At 49.3% G+C, this 19911-nt stretch overlaps 1 protein-coding gene across 6 annotated transcripts in view; it reads right to left on the bottom strand.

The window, feature by feature from the left end:
- STARD8 (StAR related lipid transfer domain containing 8) overlaps positions 1-19911 on the bottom strand; it is a 77193-nt gene that overhangs the window by 35440 nt on the left and 21842 nt on the right. For 2 of the 6 annotated variants that reach the window (XM_037734195.1, XM_037734197.1), the window contains exon 1: positions 3846-4061. The exons of the other annotated variants lie outside the window; for them this stretch is intronic. In XM_037734195.1, the coding sequence (XP_037590123.1) occupies positions 3846-3954 (109 nt within the window). In that variant the 5' untranslated portion in view covers positions 3955-4061. Of the gene's footprint in view, positions 1-3845; positions 4062-19911 lie in introns of those variants that run through there. 6 annotated transcript variants of the gene reach the window in all.

Below are 19911 nucleotides of genomic sequence, written 5' to 3'. Positions count from 1 at the left end.
AAAGTCCTGAGGAGCCATGGACATAAGAGGGAGACTTGCACTAAGAAGACAGCCTAAGCAGGGGCAGATGTGGGCAGGGGGCATATAGTGGTGGGGAGGGGCTTCAAAAGGTGAGGGCCACACAGGTGCCTCATTATCTATATATTTCCAAATGTGGACGGGGAACAGAAGGAAGAAGCACCCCTCTCAGCCCGCAACCCAGGGGACTATCATGGCTGCCTCACTCCCCACCCCAGGGCACCCTGGAAGGAGGAGCTCTGTGCTGAACTCAGAGCCCTGGGCTGGCAGTGAGGGACTCTAGAGCACAGGCCGAGCCAGGCCCAGGCCAGGGGACATTCAGGGATCACTTAACCTCTCTGTCCTCGCCCTCCCTAAGCTGAGACATAGAGGTGGAGGGTAGCTCCCTTGGACTGGGCAGGTGGAGCTGGAGAACCCGGGCCTGGCTCTTTCCCAGACACGTGCGAGCCTGTCATCTCTCCTCAACCAACACCAGGCAATGCGCCAACCTGATGGAAGGCCGGGGCCGGGCATCCACTCAGCATCCACTCAGCAGACCCCCAGGCCATGACAGTGCCACCGGGCCCATTTCACACCCAGGATGGGCCTCCGGACTGACCTGACTAGCCCATCTCCAAGGGGCCAGGGGTTTTCTGCAGCAGGAAGATGAGGTACTGCTCCCCACGCCCGCCCCTCCAGGAGGTCCGCCTGTCCCAGCTCTAACAAATAGGTGGGGTCACCCTGGACAGAGCACTTGGTGACCATGGTGGCACAGACACCTAGGACAGGATATCCACCGGGCTCCCCACCCCATTCCTGCCCTCCAGAGGAAGGTCACAGCATGCAGAGGGGAGGGGAGATGAGCAAAGGCAAACCTGCCTCTGACACAGCCCCACACCCCGCAGACAGCAGGCAAGGCCAGGAGCGCTCCCCTCTGCCTGGCTTGGTCTCAGCCCTCAGCCCTCCAGCTGGCTCATCCCTGGCTAGGCACACTTTCCTCATCTGGAAAAACAGGCTGGGCCTTGGCTCTAGGGCCCCTTTCTTCCAGAACTCCCCGCTTCTGTGAGCTCCTCTGTGTGTTCCCGTGGGGGTATCTGCAAGCCCAGTGTACACAGGGCTTCTGCAGAGCACGGGGGTGGGGATGGCATGAGGGTCCTCTGAGGATGGGGGGTACCTGGGGCCAGGGGAGGAAAGTGAGAAAAAGGAAGGGTGGGGAGCCGGGGGAAAGGCAGGGAAAGGGAGGGATGAGGCTAAGCCGCCCCACTCCTGGAGCCCTGGTCTCTGCCCCCAGCGTTGCTCCCAGCTCACCCTGGGGCTGTGGGCACCCAGAGTCGTTGAGCAGCCCTCAGGATCCTGCCTCCTTGCCTGGGATCCTTTCAAGTGTCCCTCCAGGGCTCAGCTCCCAAGAAAACACCTGGGAGTGGGAGGAGGAGCAGGAGGAAGCAGAAAGAGAGGCTCTTCCTTCCCACGCACAGCTTCCACCATCAGCCCCCCACGACCTGACCCCATGCTGCCACCAGATCTGGTGCCCTGGAAGCTGGAGGGCTGCTTGTGGAGATGTGTGTGGCTTTTATATGCCCTGCCCCCAGCCTGGCCTGGCCAAGCCCTGTGAAGAGGGGTCTCTAGGGCAGGTGACTCTCAATTCAGAATGGCTGAGCCTGCCCCTGGCCTACCACCCTACTGTCTCCTGACACTGAAGGGCAGCCCTCGGAGGCCCCGGGATGACATGGAAAGGGCATGGGATGTGTTCAGATGGTGGGGGGCCACTCAGCAAAGGGCTCAGCTTAGCCTCAGAGCCCCTCTCCCCTCTCAGCAGGCCCCTCCACAAGCACAGCTCCCCCAATCCCACTCCGTACACACAGATTTACTAATTAAGAGTTCTGATTCGCCCTCAGCCAGCGCTGGGACTTCCCCACACACATGCATCAGTCGGTCCCGGAACATCGGTGCCCAGACCTTGTCTGTGCTGTGTGCTTGGCAAAGGACAGGGGCAGAAAGTGTGGCGGGCAGGCCCACAGCCTGTCTCCCATGCCAGTGGGGGAGGCAATGGCAGCCCCTGACAGAGAACACCCTATCCTAGGCAGGTGGGCAGCCAGGTCAGGTCCCGAAGGACAGGGAGGGAGGGGCAGCCAGGCTCCCAGGGTGGTTGGGACCTGATGACTCTGGATCAACAGACCTCCAAGAAAGTGGTCCTGCTTCCTGACACCCAAGGCTCCTGGGTCAGGGCCAGGCAGCTGTCACTCTGGCTTTTACGTTGTTTCTACCACAGAGAAGCTGTGTGACCTGGCTGAGAGTCTTGTTCCCTCTGGCTCTGTGTCCCCATAAGTACAATCAGAGAGTGTGTTCTCAGAATCTCCCAGGATCCTGTGTTTCAGCGTGTTCAATTCCACGTTAAATCTATGGTGAGAAACCCAATCCAGTTTGCTGTATCTTCCCTGACCTTTGAGTGGAATCAAGAGCGAATTAGAGCCAGGTTCAGTAATCCCAGCTACTTGGAAGGCTGAGGAGGGAGGATTGTTTGAGCTCAGAAGTTCGAGTCTCAAGAGAGAGTAAGTATGAGAATTACTCAGAAGTAGTGGGCTACTTCTGGAAATATAAGTGCCCTAAAACGTTTTTTTTTTTCAATGGGTTTTTTTGTTTGTTTATTTTATATGGAGTACTGCTCTGTCACCCAGGCTGGAGTGCAATGGCGCAGTCTCGACTCACTACAACCTCCAACTCTGGGGTTTAAGCAATTCTCTTACCTCAGCCTCCCGAGTGGCTGGGATTACAAGTGACCGCCACAGCGCCAGGCTAATTATTTTGTACTTTTAGTAGAGACAGGGTTTCTCCATGTTGGCCATGCTGGTCTCAAATTCCTGACCTCAGGTGATCCACCCGCCTCGGCCTCCCAAAGTGCTGGGATTTCAGGCGTGAGCCACCACGCCCAGCCTTTTCTCAATTTTTGAAAAGACAAAGTGCCAGAGACTTTGGGAGATCTCTCGGAGTCCCATTCCTTGGGATGGTGCTCCCAGGTAATGCGAGTTGACTGTAAAGGTGCTGCCAGAGTTGCTGGGCTGTGTCCTGTGCCTGGGGTACATAGTGGGAAAGTAAGGGGCCCTTTGAGTGATGGGGGGATGTAGGGAGCTACTGTGTAGGTGTCAACACTCAAGGATCTGGAGAGCAAAAAAAAGTGGGGGGAGATGAAAGAACAGTCGGACAACTGAATGACAAGGAAAAAATAGAGTCTGAGGTTTAGACATACAGTGGGACAAGAAGACAGGCGGGTGAAGAGACACCAGAGGCAGAGACGAAGGAGGTGCTGGAGGAATGGGAGTAAAGGGACATACGGTTTACTAAACGCTTACCATGTGTTAGTAACCAAAGTGGTGTTCTTTTTGAGGGGAGGATGTAGACAGAGGCGGGTGGGGACGAAGCCAGATAGACTGCTGGGATAAGAGAATGGGGCACCCACAGGGCAGGGCAAGAGCTGCCTAAGAATTAGAAGACGCCTGTAATCCATGCACTTTGGAGGCCAAGGCGGGCGGATCACCTGAGGTAGGGAGTTCAAGACCAGCCTGGCCAATATGGTGAAACCCCGTCTTAAAAAAAAAAAAAAAAAAGGAATTAGAAGAAAGCAGGCGTGCGGGGTGGAAAGCCTCCAAAGGGGGCACTGCCGGCCAGGGGTGAGGTTTTAGACAAACGGACATAGGACTCAATGATGAAAACCGGGCTGGAACCAAACAAGGAGGCAGAGGGAGCAGGAAGCTTCGAAGAGCCGGCGCGGGAAAGGGAGGCGCGGGAAGCTCTCGGCTAAGCGCAGCGCAGCCCTGACCTCCCCGCCCGGGGTTGCCTGGCTGTCTGTTCACCTGGATTCCAGCGCGGAGCGTTCCACTGGGTGCCCTTCACACCCCACGGCGTCCACGTCCGGGGCTTCGGGAGCAGCAACACCGGCCCCCAGACCCGCGCCTGGGCCATGTGTCCGCGGGCGCCGCGCGGTGCCAAGCGACTGCGGAGCCCAAGAGCGAGCTGGCGAGGCAGAGCGCTGGCGCCTCGGGCGCCTCGGGTAGTTGCACCGGGACTGAGCGAACCCGCGGGGAATGCGGAGAGGGAGGGGCTGAGCGGATGGTGGCTGTGTTGCCCCGCCCCATCAGTCGCGACTAGAAAGTTCCACGCCCCCATCTTAAGCAGGAACTCCCTCTTCTCTAGCCTCCAGTCATCTAGTCAGCTACTCTGCCTCCCTATCACCATCGGTGGCCTTCTTCCAGGTTGGAGTCATCTTCTCGCCTTTTCCACCTTGGTCCCCATATGAGAGTTGTCTCTCCACTGATTCCTCTCCTGTCTGTTCTCATGGCCCAGTGCAAGATACTGGGGTGGGGGGCGGGGGAGCTTTCTAGTTATCGGGTCAGCCCCTCCACCTCCTGTCTGCCCCAAATCTCACCAACCACGTGACATGGAGGAAGCCCTTATGCAATAGCCGTACGGAAAAGGAAACAATGGCTCTGGCCATCTTGGCAGACTGACTCACTCCACAGCCTCCTTCACCGTCCCCTGCTTTTCACTCTTCCCTGCAACCCCGTTTTCTGACTGGCTGGCCTGAGCAACCGACCAGCTGGGTTCCAGCAACGACACTTTGAGATCTTTCTAGTACCAAGAATATCCTGAAGTGGAAACAGTCCTTATAGGCTCCCTTATGTTACAGATGGAAAGCTGAGGCCCAAGAATGCAAATGACTTGGCCATCATCTAGGCTGGGGCAGTTATCGCTGTGTTGCAGGACTGTTGTAAGGATCTGAAGCACTGAGCATGGCGCCTGGCACGCAATATAGACTCCATCAAGAAAGATTAGCTTTTATTCTCAAAGACTTTCGCCCCTGACATGTGCCACAAAAAAAGCCTAGACCAGGACTCTAAGGCACATAACCTTTCCTCTAATAGTAATTCCCACCACAGCAAGCAAACTTGCATTACTTGACTTGGGGATGGTGGGGGGGACCTAGCTAAATTTGTTTACAATAGAGATAAAGCCAAAAGTTACCAACAGCTCTCAGACCAGGTCATTTCCATTCCACTTCTGTTAGTGACCAGCAAAGGGATCAAGATTCTAACAGGGCCTCTGCATTAACTGTGGCACAACTTGGACGATTTCTCCTCTCGGAGTCTCAGTTTCCTCATCTGTAAAATGAGGGTAATATTCCTAAGACACGATGGGAATAATGAATGTGCTTTGTGAACAATAAAGGGGTATACGGGTGAAGGTCACAGCCCTGCCCACTGCTGTCTCTACTGTCTCAATACCTTGTTCCTGGAATCTAGAGCTAAGCTCCTCCATTTCTGAGGGATCAGCTAGAAAAAGGAAGTGCAGTTTCCAGTTGATATGTGTTTATTTGCATGAAATTTGCACCCACTTTTCATAAACTCAGTGTCAGAGCCGGAAGGAAATTAGAGGTTAACGTGTTGATCTCCATGCCATGCATCCCTTTTCCTCAGGGCAATGCTGGCACACAGTAGGTGTTCATAAAATATTTACTGAATGAATGAATATATTTTTCACGTGGGGAAGAAGACTTGTCCAAGGTCACACAGTGAGTTTGTATCAGAACAAAGACAGATATGACTCTGCTCCTCCTTCTACTAGGCCGTTTCTACTTCACGGAATTATTTTTCTTTTTCCTTCAAATGATCATAAATCAATGGGAAGCCAGTTTCTCTCTCCCAGCGCCTTCTAGCCTATCAGCAATCCCCATTCTGGACTAGCCCAGGCAGGACAAACAGCCACCGGGATGCCCCTCTCTGGGCCCAGCTTGCTGCTGTCACCCTGTTGACTCCTGAGTTTCCGGCAGTCTCTGCACAGCCCCTGCCACAGGGGCAAGCTCCCCCCCAGCCCCCAACCCCTGAGGAAAAGGACGCTTCAGTCAGCTTCCTCCAAGCAGAGGAGTTTCCCTTTTGCTCTCTGGTTGGGCGGGAGTGGAGGACACAGCTCCGACAGCAGGCAGGACAACAGCAGCCTAGAAGGAAGGGCGGCAGCAATCACTTCCTACCCTGCTAAGGCATCTCCCTCCCTGTCCAGTCCCGCCCCTATTTCCTGAGTTCTGCTGCTTCAACCTCAGCCAGAACATTGATATGAAAGAGCTCCAAAGATTCACTTGAATCACAGAGCCCTGGAGCTGAGAAGGCCCTTCAAAGTTGTCTATTCCCACCACCTCCCCACTCCAGGCAGGAATGCCCACCTTCACAGCGGTCAAGTTTCTCCTCCAGATAATGGGCATAGTATGACACATAGCAGACAATGGTGCTGGGAAAGGAGACGCAAGAATGGATCTAAAAAAAGCTGATGTGGATTGAGCCTGAGCTATACCAGACATTGTTCTAAGTGCTTATTTAATTCTTACCACAATCCTCTGAAGTATATATATCATTATCATCACCATCACCCCGGTTTACAGATGGAGAATCTCAGGAGCAGCAACGGTAATCCAAATTGCTCTTAAGTGGCAGTGGCAGAATTGGGACCTTGAGCCTCCATCTTCACCCACCTAACTGTAATAATCATCCTTACCCATCCTTACCGCCAGAGAATGATTGACCCCCTTGAGAGTTCCTTGAATTCACAAGTGTTTGAGTTACCCTAACTTTTGTATTCAAGTACCCCTAAGCGCTAAGAGGGAAGAATGTGAAGAAACCTTGGGGGGCTGATAATGAAACCTGAGGCTTTGGCTCCAAGAAGGAATGTCTTTGAAGTCCAGCTCTTATCTTAAACACCCACTTGAATTTTCTGTTAACTCCAGTATGCATCCTTGTTTTCTTATTAAAATTCATGTTTTTCTTCTTTAAGCCTTTGAGGAAAATGTGCACTCCAGGAAGAGGGGCCATACCGGTCTAGTAGCTTCCTATGCCTCCAGGCCATGGCCTTGCACCCCAGGGATACCAGACACCTGGTTCAGTAAAACAGAGGCCCTTAGTCCCCCGAGAATAGCTAAGGTTTGTAGATTGTTTGACATGTGAGTCAGCATTCTAAGCATTTTCTATATATTATCTAATCATCATATATAACTCTATGGTAGGCTGAATTATTATTGCTACCATTTTCAATGGGAAAACTGCAGCATAGGGAGGTTAAATAATTTGCGCAAGTTCACACAGTTTGGACTGTCAGCTTTAGCTGGTAACCACTATACTCCCTCAGGTTACATGAGAGTTTCTCTTGCCTGCGGACGTCCACCACTTCCCACCAGGATGATTGATTTGATTCTTGACAGAAGCAGACCTTATTCCAATTAGATGAGCAGCACCTTGAGGGCAGAGACAAGGGGGCTCCTTACCGCCCCCTTCCCCATATCAAAGCTAAGCCTGGGGCTGGACCATGCACAGGGCTGGTCTAGCATTCAGATTTCGCAAATGACTGTTTCCTGGCTGGTGGCAGTCTCTTGTAACTAGCACCTGTTGAGCTGGTAGATACAACACTAGCATTTCACACAGGAGTCCTCTGCCACCCTCCGTGGCAAAGATCTGGCTTTAGAAATGGCTGCTCATCACCTACAGGGAGAAGTCCACACTTCTAAGATTGGCATTCAAAGCACCACACAAGCCTGCCCAGTTAACGCAGGTGGCGTTCCCAGAACACGCTATACCTCTTTATCCCACCCAGTGTGTTACATGTGTGCTTCTCTCACAAAAGAATGCTCATCCTTATTCCCTTTACTTATTTCACAAACCTTTATATGGTGCATTCAATGTGCATGACACTATTCTAAGCTCTTTGCCCATTTTAACTCATAAAGTCCTTACGGAAACACTGTAGGTACTATTATCCTATTTTACAGATGAGGAAATGAAGACACGAAGAGATTAAAATATTTGCCCTATCTCCTGCGCTTGGTAAAATCCAACTTACCCTTTTAGTACAGTGTCTCCTATGAATATCATAAGCTGTTCCCTTTCTGGGTGACTCCACAGCTCAGTTACATCAGCAATCATTCTGTATTGAGTTTAATTCTCTACATCTTCCTGCCCAATAAGAGTTTGAATTCTCTCAGCCAGGGGCTGTATTTTATTATTAATGGCATATCCATTGCTCAGGAAGGGATTTGGCACACCATTACTACTGGAGAGAATATTCATTAAAAGATTGAATGTGCCATGTGCAGTGGCTCATGCTTGTAATCCCAACACTTTGGGAGGCCGAGGCTGGCAAATATCCTGAAGTCAGGAGTTCAAGACCAGCCTGGCCAACATTGTGAAACCCTGTCTCTACTAAAAATACAAAAATTAGCCAGGCGTGTTGGCTGGCGCCTATAATCCCAGCTACTCGGGAGTCTGAGGCAGGAGAATGGCTTGAACCCAGGAGGTGGAAGTTGCAGTGAGCCAAGATCGTGCCACTGCACTCCAGCCAGGGCGACAGAGCGAGACTTCATTTCAAAAAAAAAAAAATTGAATGAAGAGTGAGTAGATGGGTGGGTGAATGAAAAGCCCAGGAGCAACCTTGACCAAACCAAATGGTGGCTGAGAGATTTGAGGTTTTCATCCCCCCATGTTAGTGACTCAATGACCAAGCATGAAATAAAACCACAGGTGGTGAGAGGGGAAGAGAGAGAAGACCTCTCCTCAGTCCCGCCATTCATGTAGCTGGACCAACCTTGGCACCCTGACCACAAAACCACTGGGCCGATAAGGCCTCTAGTTAGCCACAAAAGCCAGCAGCTCTTGGGGTCTGCTCTGGAGAACTGAGCTCACTGGTTTTTCTGTTTCTCCCTCAAAGGCCGCATGCCAGCCTCTGCAATTCAGAAGTTCATATGGAAAAGAGTGAAGGGCTTGGATATCCCCCCAGGGAGTTGGGGTTTGTTGCTTTTGGTCTCAAACATTATGTTTCAGTGAACTCACTCGGTCCTTCCCTTGCTGGCCACATGTACTTGGCAGAAAAGTAAAGGAGAGTTTGGACACAACTCTGGTCTCAAGTCCTGACTCTGCCTTTCAGTAGCTGTGTAACCTTTGGCAAGTAACTGATTTTCAGTTTCTTCACCTAGGAAATTGAGGATTTTTTTTTCTGCCCTATAAACCTCAAGATAACGGATCTGAGAGCACTTTGTAAGTGGAAAGTGACCAGACACAGGTGGAACCACAGTGGGAGTGCCACTTTTAGCAGCGCGCTGCAATTTTCCACCAGAAGGCCCCCAGTCTCAGCCTTCTGCCTGTCTCTATCTTGCTATGGATGACTATGGCCCAATCATTTACGTTTTCTGGGCTTTAGTAAAATGGGAAGGATAATTCCTAGGCCTTTGTGGCCAAATCTAAGAAGCGTTGCTGGATGGCAGAAACAGTGTATATGTGTGCACATTTTACCAGCTCCAGAGAAGGGGACCCTAAGAACTGCAACTCTCGAAGCAGACTTGGATGTGAACATCAGCTTCGACACCTACTAGATGACATGTCATAGAACTACTCTGAACCTGCTCCCTCACTTGTTAAATGGAGACAGTAATACCTACCACCCTGAACTGTTTGTTAGGTGGATCAAATGTGAAACCGTCAATAAGAAGTGTTTGCCAACGGAAAAGTCACCAGTTACCCCTTCTCCCTGTCTCACTGCTTTCTTCTTGCCCTTGTATGAGATAGGCCACTCAGATCTGATGCTCACTGATTCCTTCTGCCTTTATCTGGGAAGTAGTTACAGTGCCCACCCACAGCTGCCCCCACCCCCACTTCCTGGCCTTAGTACACACACCTTCCCCTCAGTTACAACTTACATAAGCCCGTTTTCCTCTTCCCGTCACCTGGCAGGGTACAGCAGCAACACGCAGCAACACATGCCTTGCAGTCTGGCTCAGGATTCCAGGGCTCTGTCCATTCAGGCAAGCTGATCTTGCCAGGAAGAAAAGCTGCTTTGGTGTCAGATGAGCATTTTGCAGTTTGGGGATCAGTACTCTGCCTCCTGCATCCTCATGCTTGCCCTCTTGTGACTAGCCAGGGGACCCTGTTTGCTTCCATTACTTGGTATGGCCTCCTCGGATTTTAGGCCAGTGCCTGAGAGAGCACGGAGTAGTCAGGGTTTCCACACAAGCCCAGCCTGGAGCTGGTGGCTCCTCAGAGAGCATCTGATCCATGCCCACCCACCATGGGACAGACGGAGATCCTGCAGCCCATCCAAACAGAAGCAAGCAACTCAGGGCCTTGCACCTGAGCTTCGACCTCCAGCATTTGCCCCGCCCCCACCCAGCCCTGCAGATTATCTTCCAGGACTAGCATGAGCCCGAGTAGCTCACGAGATCAGGTCAGAAGAAGGAATTCCAGAGAAGTCCAGAGTTCCCGAAGAAATTCTCTGGAAAAATTTCTCTTTTAATTTCTCCTCAGTACGATGTCCCCAGGTAACCCATGCCAAAGTCCTGGAAACAAAACTTGGCATCGCACAGGTTCTTAGATAAACAGTGGCATGACTTGAACAGATAGGGGCGCACATACATGTGAGCAAGGAAAAGGGCAGAGTGTCAAGTTTCCCCCTCTTACTTCCCCCAACAGCAATGGATTGGAATTCAGACTGCCACCCCAGAACCCTGGAGGAGAAGGAGCATTGTGACAACCCCAGCTCAGGCCAGGAGCCCATTCAGAAGTCCTGGATGGTGGGATTTGGCCCCAGTCAGCTGCATCCTGCAGACTGGAGACCTAAAGGAGAGAAGGCTACATCCCTTGTCACAACAGAACTCCAAACCCTGTGCAGCGAGAGGCCCCATGTGGACAGGGCTTTGTCTTATCTTGACGTCTGGGGTGGCCCCAGCAGGAAATGAACAGTCAGTGGGGCTGCTCACATTGGGGACCTCCCTTCCCTCCTGCTCAGTCTCCTTTCCTAGCTCTTCTTTGCCCAAGCTTGGGATGTTCTGTGTTCGAGTTTAACCAAAGGGGCTGTACTCTTTGACCAGGTGATTGTCCCCTTCACACCTGGTATCCCACTCTGCCTTTGACTTGTTGCTTAGCCTTGGGCATGTTATTTGCCCTCTCAGAGTTACAATATCTTTATCTGAGCATAAAAAGTTTAGATGGACTAGATCAGCGGCTGGGGAAGAGGCTCAAAGCCTATCATAGGGATGCTGGGTGAGGGAAGAACAGGGAACGCCGAGCCAGGAGTCTCCAGGTCCCACCCCTATCCCAGCTTGCTTCAATCAGAGCCATGCTGTTTTTATTTGTTTTAGATATTGGGGTGTCACATAGAATTCAATTTTGGGGGGTAGAAGTCTGCATCTAGCCTAGTTTTAAAAGTCAATGAACTAGATATATGCTTCTTGCACCTGAGCCGCAGTTACCTTCTGAGTTATGATTGCATGACATAATACAGGTAAAACACTTAGAACAGCATCTGGCACATAATAATGACGATGGCAAGAATAGCCACCATTTATTGAGCACTGATTATGTGCCAGCATTGTTCAAAGGCTATACACTTGGATCAACTCATTTGATCCTTCCAAACCTGCACAGAGAAGTTTGGCAACCTGGCCAAGATCACACAACTAATGAGGGGCACAATGGAGATCTGAATACAGGCCATGTGGCCCCAGCACCCTCATTCATAATCAGTACATGCACTGTTTCCAAATATATATTTAGGTTTATTCTTACTGTTGTTTCCATTTGAAATTTATTGTACCCCCTCATCTATAAAATGGGCTGAGTTTGCCTCGCAATCTGACTGTGTGACCAAAATCAGATCATGACTATAAAGTGGGTGTTCTAGAACCTGCTCTGGCAGCCAGGCCGGGCCGCACAGTGCCCTTGTGTTGATGTGCCAACTCTACTGAGGTAAAAAGCCTGCAGTCTGAAGCCGCTTCTCCAAACAGTGGGCAGTGGGAAAGGGCTGAGTTTGCTAAGAAAGTAAGGACTGGCTCATGTGCTCGGAGCCTAGAAGAAGAAACCAGGCAGCAGATCTAGTGGGAACTTATAAGGTGGCCTGATGTCCCACATGGGACAGGACTCTACTGATTTGCTGTGTTTCAGCCCTCACTGATCCTATCCCTCTCAATCTCCATTCATCTGGTTTGGCCTTCCTTCTTCCGTTTTCACTCGTGTTTTGGCCCCCTCTACTTTTCTCTTCCTCTGTCTTCCCCCTCCTTGCTCAGCAAGACTCTTAGTAACTTGCTAAACCACAACCTCATATTTCTTCTATTGCCACTTTCCAGGGGAATTTTGCAGCCGGTCCCGACTGTTTCTCCTGATCTATCCTCCCTTCTCTGGCCGCACTCATCCCTTCTTGGACCCTACCCACCCTCCCCAGGCTAGTTTCCTTGACTTTAACCATCTCAGCGGCACATTGGTAAATTGCAGAGTCTTGCCCCTTCCCACCTTTACTTGGTTGTCAGAGCCACAAACTCCCTGCTCAAGTCCCTTCCCTTTTCTGGGTCTTAGTTTCCTGCCTGTTAAGGGATGAAGGGGAGTGATGGAGGCTGGACTAAATGATATCTGAGGAGCTTTGTATCTGTAATTTCCAACAGTTTTACATCTGATCCACCGAGAAAATTGAATTTTCTGAGCCACTTCTTTCTACTTCCTTTCTCTCTATATATATGTATTATACTTTTGGGGGATGGGTCGGGGGCACGGGGAACTTTGAAAGCATAACATGGAGCCAGAATCTGAGGGACTAAGAGCTGAAGGAGATAGAGGAGGGAAACAAGAGTTGCAGAATTTTCAAAGTAACAAAAGCACGCTGGGGCAGTGAGGCTGGGCCAGTGCCCACTTGGTGGAGGAGCAGCATTTTGCAAGCCAAGTAACTTTAGAAAAATGGTCCTCTCAGCTGGGTTTGGCATCAAAGGAAGGTCAAGGAGCTGTATGCCCAGAACCAGGGCAGGAGCAGCAGCGCATCACCACCTGCAGGTGTAGCACGACCCTGGGGATTCAGTTCCATATCCCCCGGCATCACCACCCTCCTATTCTGGACAAACTGGAACAAGAGGCACTGGGGATGCAGCCCCTGAGGGGCCAAGTTTCTGTTTCAAAGGCGCTTAGTCAAGTTGCAGTGACAAGCATGGAGATAAATAGGCCACCCCTTGCATTTTCCAAGGTTCCTTCAATCTCTTGTCTTTTTGGCCCTTACACCAACCCGTGTAAGATAGGAGGAGAGGAAATGTTTATCCCATTTACGGAGCAGACAACTGAGGGTCAAAGGGGAGATAGAATTTGCTGAAGCTGATCTAACCAGCAAGTGGAGAGCTGAGACTTAAATCTAAGTGCTTAGATGCCAGAGCCAATGCTCTGTTCAAAGCATAATTTTTTTTTCAGACAGGGTCTCACTCTGTCACCCAGACTGGCCTGTAGTGACATGATTATGGCCCACTGAAGCCTCAACCTTCTGGGCTGAAGCCATCCTTCCTCCTCAGCCTCCTGAGTACCTGGGACTACAGGCATGTGCCACCACACCTGGCTAATTTTTTTATATTTTTGGCAGGGAAGGGGTCTCCCTATGTTGCCCAGGCTGGTATCAAACTCCTAGATGAAAATGATCCTCCCACCTTGGCCTCCCAAATTGCTGGATTATAGGCATAAGTCACCATGCCCAACCTGGCATTTTCAATAGCTTTGACAATAGAAGATTTCTGGAAAGCTGAAAAAAAAATCTTTTCAGAGTGGCTAACTCTGGAAAGTGAGAGTGAAAGATTATGGGTTGGAATTTTCACTCAGAACACGTATTTTATTTTTAATCCATATGTGAAAGGAAATTGCTCAAATACAAGGCATGATCCATGCTATAATACAGATAGTAAGATGGGGATTTGAAAAAGGGAGGAAACAGTATTTGAACTGTGCCTCAGAGAATGGCAGAGGTCTAAACAGATTGAGATGGGGTTTAGGGGGAGCCTGAGAATCTCAGAGACTGCAGCAGTTAGCCATTCCAACTCAGCAGCTGTTGCTGACTTCTGAGACAACAGGCTTGCCTAGAAGGAATTCTTCCCAAACAATTAGTTGCATATAGTGGGTAGGATTTCCTGTTTTCCTTCCTTTCCCCATTTTATATTGCGAGGTACCTGAGCCAGAGCCCCAGGCTTGGGAAACACCTGCTGTATCCACAAGCCCTCTACCTGGGCTACAATCTCGGCTTGCTCTGAGACGTCCAGCTGACCTGAGCCAGTTTGGCCAAACACAGACACATACAGAGGGAGCCACAGGAACCAGCAGACTTAAAAACAGAAGAGGGCCCCAGCCAGGCCCGTCCCCTGCCCCAAAACTGTTTTGAACTTTTTCGCCCATCCAGGATTCAGTGTCAAACTATCAGATGATCAGACCAATTAAATTTTTGGCAAATCACATTGTTCAAATTTTTTGAAAATCAAGGTCAAAAACAGTCTTAAACATAGTGTGTAGGAGCTCAAAGGACCAGAGGGGCTACCCGATCCAATCCCTTCATTTTAATGATAGGAAAATCAGGGCCCAAAGAAGAAAAGGGACTTACCCAAGGACGCAGAGTCTGTTAGCAGACAAGTCAACACATTATGCCTGGTTGTATTTCAGCCCCAGTGATGAATGACCCTTGCTGCAAACCGGGCCTCAAAGGGGCTCATTGGCAGACATGAGAAGGAAAGCACATCTGGTCTTTGGAGACCTGAAGTGTATGAGGCACATCTGATCCTTCCATCACTCCACCCCAAGTTCCCCTCTGGCCTGCATACTGCTTTCCTGGAGTGGGGGGGTGGAGCTGGAGCCAGGCTTCAACATCTGCCCTCTCCATCCCAGAGGCCCGGGGGCTCATTCCTGAGGTCTCAGCTCCTGCTTTCTTAATCTCAAATCAGACTTCTGGCTGGAGACAGCATCCTCCCCTCCCCCACCCTACTGCCTGGGCCAGTCATGGTGGTAATTTGATAGTCATGAAATAACTATAATTTGTGTATTGTCTGGGATCTTATAGAGCACTCCCACTCCCATTATCACACTTAAGGTCCCACAGCAGCCCAGGAGTTGGGTATTTGGATTCTTATTTTAAAACTGAGACAACTAGGGCCAGGCACAGTGGCTTATGTCTGCAATCCCAGCCCTTTGGGAGGCCGAGATGGGTGGATCACTTGAGGTCAGGAGTTCGAGACCAGCCTGGCCAACATGGCAAAACTTCATCACTACTAAAAATACAAAAATTAGGCTGCGTGCAGTGGCTCATGCCTGAAATCCCAGCACTTTGGGAGGCTGAGGCAGGTGTATCACCTGAGGTCAGGAGTTCAAGACCAGTCTGACCAACATGGCAAAACCCTGTCTCTACTGAAAATACAAAAATTAGCTGGGCATGGTGGTATGTGGCTGTAATCCTAGCTACTTGGGAGGCTGAAGCTGGAGAACTGCTTAAACCCAGGAAGCAGAGGTTGCAGTGAGCAGAGATGGCACCATTGCACTCCAGGCTGGGCAACAAGAGCAAAACTCCGTCTCAAAAAACAAAGAAATAAATAAATGCAAAAATTAGCTGGGTGTGGTGGTGAGCACCTGTAATTCCAGCTACTTGGGAGGCTAAGGTAGGAGAATAGACTGAACCCAGGAGGTGGAGGTTGCAGGGAGCCAAGATTGCGCCACTGTACTCCAGCCTGAGCAACAGAGCAAGACTCCATCTAAAAGAAAAAAAAAAAAAAAAAGACAGAAAGAAAACTGAGGCTTAGAAATGTGATGACACAGCTAATAAGTGACAAAATCAGAATTCAGACCCAGAGGTTTATGAATTTTCCAGAAATTGTATTCTTTCCACCAGTCTAAGGCTACCTTTTTTGCTTGTTTCTTGGTAAGGATGGATGGATGGATGGACGGACGGACGGATGGATGCATGGATGGAGCAAATAGTTCCCAAGCACTCTGTCTGTGGCTGGCTCTGTTTCAGACATGAGGATACAGAGAAAAATGAGACGTTTCTACCCTCAAGGAGCCTACCATTTTACTTTGTGGCTCCCAGGCTGTTGCATCCCCAGAGTACCCCCAATGAACACAAAGAATTTGTTCTCCACACAGGCCTGAGAAGCTGGAGGAGAATCTCACACAGCCAAACACAAGTGAGAATTTTTTTTTTCAAGTCTCCACTTTTATCTTACAAATTTGTGTGAATGAGAGGGAGTTTCGCTCTTACTGCCCAGGCTGCAGTGCAATGGTGCAATCTCAGCTCACTGCAACCTCCACCTCCTGCATTCAAGTGATTCTCCTGCCTCAACCTCCCAAGTAGCTGGGATTACAGGCACCCGCCACCACACCTGGCTAATTTTTGTATTTAGTAGAGATGGGGTTTCACCATGTTGGCCAGGCTGGTCTCAAACTCCTGACCTCAGGTGATCCACCGGCCTTGACCTCCCAAAGTGCTGGGATTATAGGTGTAGTCACTGTGCCCAGCTAATTCATGTGAATTTTGCATTCTATTCCACGAAAATTCTATGCTTGTTTTGATATGAAAATTTTGTCCAGGTGAGGTGGCTCATGTCTGTAATCCCAACACTTTTGGAGGCCAAAGTGGGAGGATCAGCTGAGGTCAGGAGTTCAAGACCAGCCTGACTAACATGGTGAAACCCTGTCTATACCAAAAATACAAAAATTAGCCTGGCATGGTGGCAGGTGCCTGTAATCCCAGCTACTCGGGAGGCTGAGGCAGAAGAATCACTTGAACCAAGGAGGCAGAGGTTGCAGTGAGCCAAGATCATGCTATTGCACTCCAGTCTGGATGACAGAGCGAGACTCCATCTCAAAAAAAAAAAAAAGAAAATTTTGCCCCAGATCTTTCAGATCTTTTTGGAAAATACAAGCCATTCCAAGCAGATGCTCTTGGAAGCCTCCTCTAGGAAGAGGTTCTGCTTACCCATAGCCTCAGGGAAGACAATGGTATGTTTTTGTGTGATGAAGACCGTGTTATTCCATGAAACTAAAATATTGGTAAATAGACTATGTGTGTGTTTGCATACTACACATGTTACACATGTACACGTGTACCTGTAGAAGCTCCAGATGTAGGCAGAGCTGGTTTCCTTGCAGGGCTGTATGTTTCTTTGGCACCCAAAAATGATCCACACTTTTACCCTGGCAACTATCTGTGAACTTGTCATGTTCCTCAGCCCAAAAAGCAGAACTGAAAAGAACCCTAGGAGTTCTGGAAGGGTTTTTTTTTTTTAAAGACCTTTTGTATTGGCCCTTTTAGCAACAGTGGCAGGGAAACAAGATGGCGCCTACCTCCCAGTGACTGACAGCTGAGAGGGGAGAAAGCTAGGCAAACTTATGGCAGCACATCTGGGGCGATGAAGTAGTTATCCTGGGAGATATCTGGGGACTGGCAAAGCACTTCCCTGCTTAGGCTGGGCTTCTTAAAACAAAAAACATGTACTTAGTAAGGCCTGAATGTTGTTCTGCTGTTTGCATGTTGTGTGATTAATATCTGTTTTTTCTTGGTCTTAATGGAAGACTCTGAGTGCTAGTGTACTTTTGTCCTCCTCCAGGAAACAAGAAAGGAGACCTGGACTCTTTCTTGGGCCACAGGTTAAAGGGAGAAGAACATCTCTGGGGTCCAGATGTGCTGATAACGGCAGTGAGATCAAAGTATGACAGCTCCAAGTGTCCGAGGGAGGTAAAGGTCTGGAGGTTAGAAAACAATTGCCCCTCCCCTTCTTAACAGTCTCCTTTTGGCCTTTTTCTTTTTCCAAACCTTGAAGGGCTTTGTGTTTTGTTTTTAATAAGTGAGGCTGTTCCCTTCCCCTGTGGAATGTATTCCCTGAAATATCCTGCTCCAGGGACAAATGGACACAGAGTTGGAAGCCTCTGTTCTCAGGAGCCCTACTTCCTATGTTTTCATTTTTCTTCTCAAAACGCAAACCAAACTAACTCTTCCTGTTTCTGGGCTTGGGATGTGGAAGGTCACACAGCAGGAACCCTCTAGCAAACAGGTCAGAAGGGGCCTCTGAAAGCTGCCCCTTGGCTGCCCTGCCATGGGGGGAGGGCTGTTTGAATGGAATTTAGTTTTACAGAAAGAAGAGGAGGAAGAAGAGAATGACTTTCAGGCTGTGGTGAGGGAACGGCTCTCCTTCTGACACTGGTTTGTTCTGCGTTGCCTCTGCCCTCTCCCCAGGCAGACCAAGGCTTAGGAGCCACGGAGCTTTCACAAGTTCAGCTGCTGATCTTCAGCCATTGGTTCCCGTCAGTTAGGAGTACTTGTAGGGAAGAGTGACCGGGACTGTGAGAAACGATTTTAGGAGCTCAGAAAGAACAGGTTCTGGGGCAGACATTATAGATGGGTAGAGATATGGGTTTAGTCTCAGTTTTGCCACCAACTAACTCTATGCTGTTGTGCGGATCACTTACTTTCTCCTGGCTTCATTATCCAGCTGCAATGAGAACATTGGACTGTATTAGCTATAAGATTCCTCCTACCTTAGACTTTGGTAATTCTAAATGCCAGCAGATCGGCCTTGAGGAAGAAGGAACAGACTGCTTCAAAGAGACTCCAAGGGGTGAAGATAGGACCACTGGGTGGAAGTTGTTATAAGGCAGAGTCTGGCTCAATATAAAGAACTTTTAACAGTATAGAATGAAAAAGGATGCTTCACCATACCTGAAGCGTTTGGTCAGAGCCCAAGTTGGGCATGTAGCAGGAAAGGTAAAAGAGGGAATATTGAACACCAGACTCGAGCTGCGATTGCCAACATTTACTTTAATGCAGCCAACTATAGTCTGCAAATGATTTTCAAAAAGTCAAATAAATTTGGTTGAATGAAGCAGGAATGAGATATCCCATAACTCTGTCTTCCTCTAATGTCCCCTCTGGAATCTCTGGGGACATTAGTGCTCCTCAGTACTCAGTTTCAAAAGCATGGGTTAATATAGTCCTTAAGTGCCCTTCCTGCCTTGAGATGTGGGGCGACCTTCAAGTTTCAAGGGTTTGACGAAAATGTGTTTTACATGGATCTGCACCATTGGCTGGAGCCACTGGACCCTCCTGTCTCAAGAGGTTTTGTCATCTGGAGCCAGTGGGACTCTATGCTGATCTGTAATAGCTAGTGCAGAGCTGAAATGATAGGGAAGAAAATCCGCTGAAAGGAAGAAGTCACCAGCTCAATTACCAGAAGTTCTTTTGCTATGATCAAAAATAAAAGCCAGTCCTTGGCAGACTCATTGTTTATGTGAGGCCTTATGCTTAGTTCTGGGAATGCAGGGGTCAGTCAGATGTAGCCATTGTTCACCAAGAGCTCGTGGTCTATGGAAGAGACAGGAAAGAAAAGAGGCCAGTGCAGAACAGTGTTATGTTTTATAATGTAATAGCTATGGACAAGATGGGAAGGGAGGCCAGGAGGTCGCTTGACAGGCCAAGAAGGGGGCTGGCAAAAACACACTCAGTGGAGAGTCCAATATGAGAATTCACTGTCTGTCTAAGAAATAGTGAATTGTCCCATGTGGCTCAGAAATATAGGAATGAGATGGGAGAGGAAGCAAGAAGGATAGGCTGTCTAAGCTTGAAAGACCTTGAATGCCAGAGCAAAGAAGTTGAACTTTGACCAAAGGTAGGAAACAACCAGAGATTTTTGAGGATGCCTGAATTTTTCTGGAAGGGTGACCATGGTGGCAGGAAGACCAGTTAGGAAGTGGCTGCAAGCGTCAAGTCCAGAGCTGCTAGGGTCCAGACGGAGGGAAAACTGAACAAAGCGACAAAAAAGGGGTAGATTTAGGAAGCCTTATAAAGAGGTCCCATGCACACAACTAAATGGCAACAAATTAGAAAGGTAAAGTTCAGGGAATGCCCGTGATTCTTGCTCGAGTGAATCAGTGCATGGGGTTGCTTTAACCAAGAAAGTGGATTCTGGAGAAAGAGGAGGTTTTCAGAGGAATAATAAAGAATTATGGTCTTGCAAATCAAAACTACATTGAGATACCATCTCACGCCAGTTAGAATGGTGATCATTAAAAAATCTGGAGACAACAGATGCTGGAGAGGATGTGGAGAAATAGGAAAACTTTTACG

The sequence above is a fragment of the Cebus imitator genome, unplaced genomic scaffold (genome assembly GCF_001604975.1).
Source record: "Cebus imitator isolate Cc_AM_T3 unplaced genomic scaffold, Cebus_imitator-1.0 Scaffold582, whole genome shotgun sequence".
NCBI classification, from domain to species: Eukaryota; Metazoa; Chordata; class Mammalia; order Primates; family Cebidae; genus Cebus; species Cebus imitator.
The sequence above is the reverse complement of the archived record's forward strand: the minus strand, read 5'-3'. Positions and strand labels throughout refer to the sequence as shown.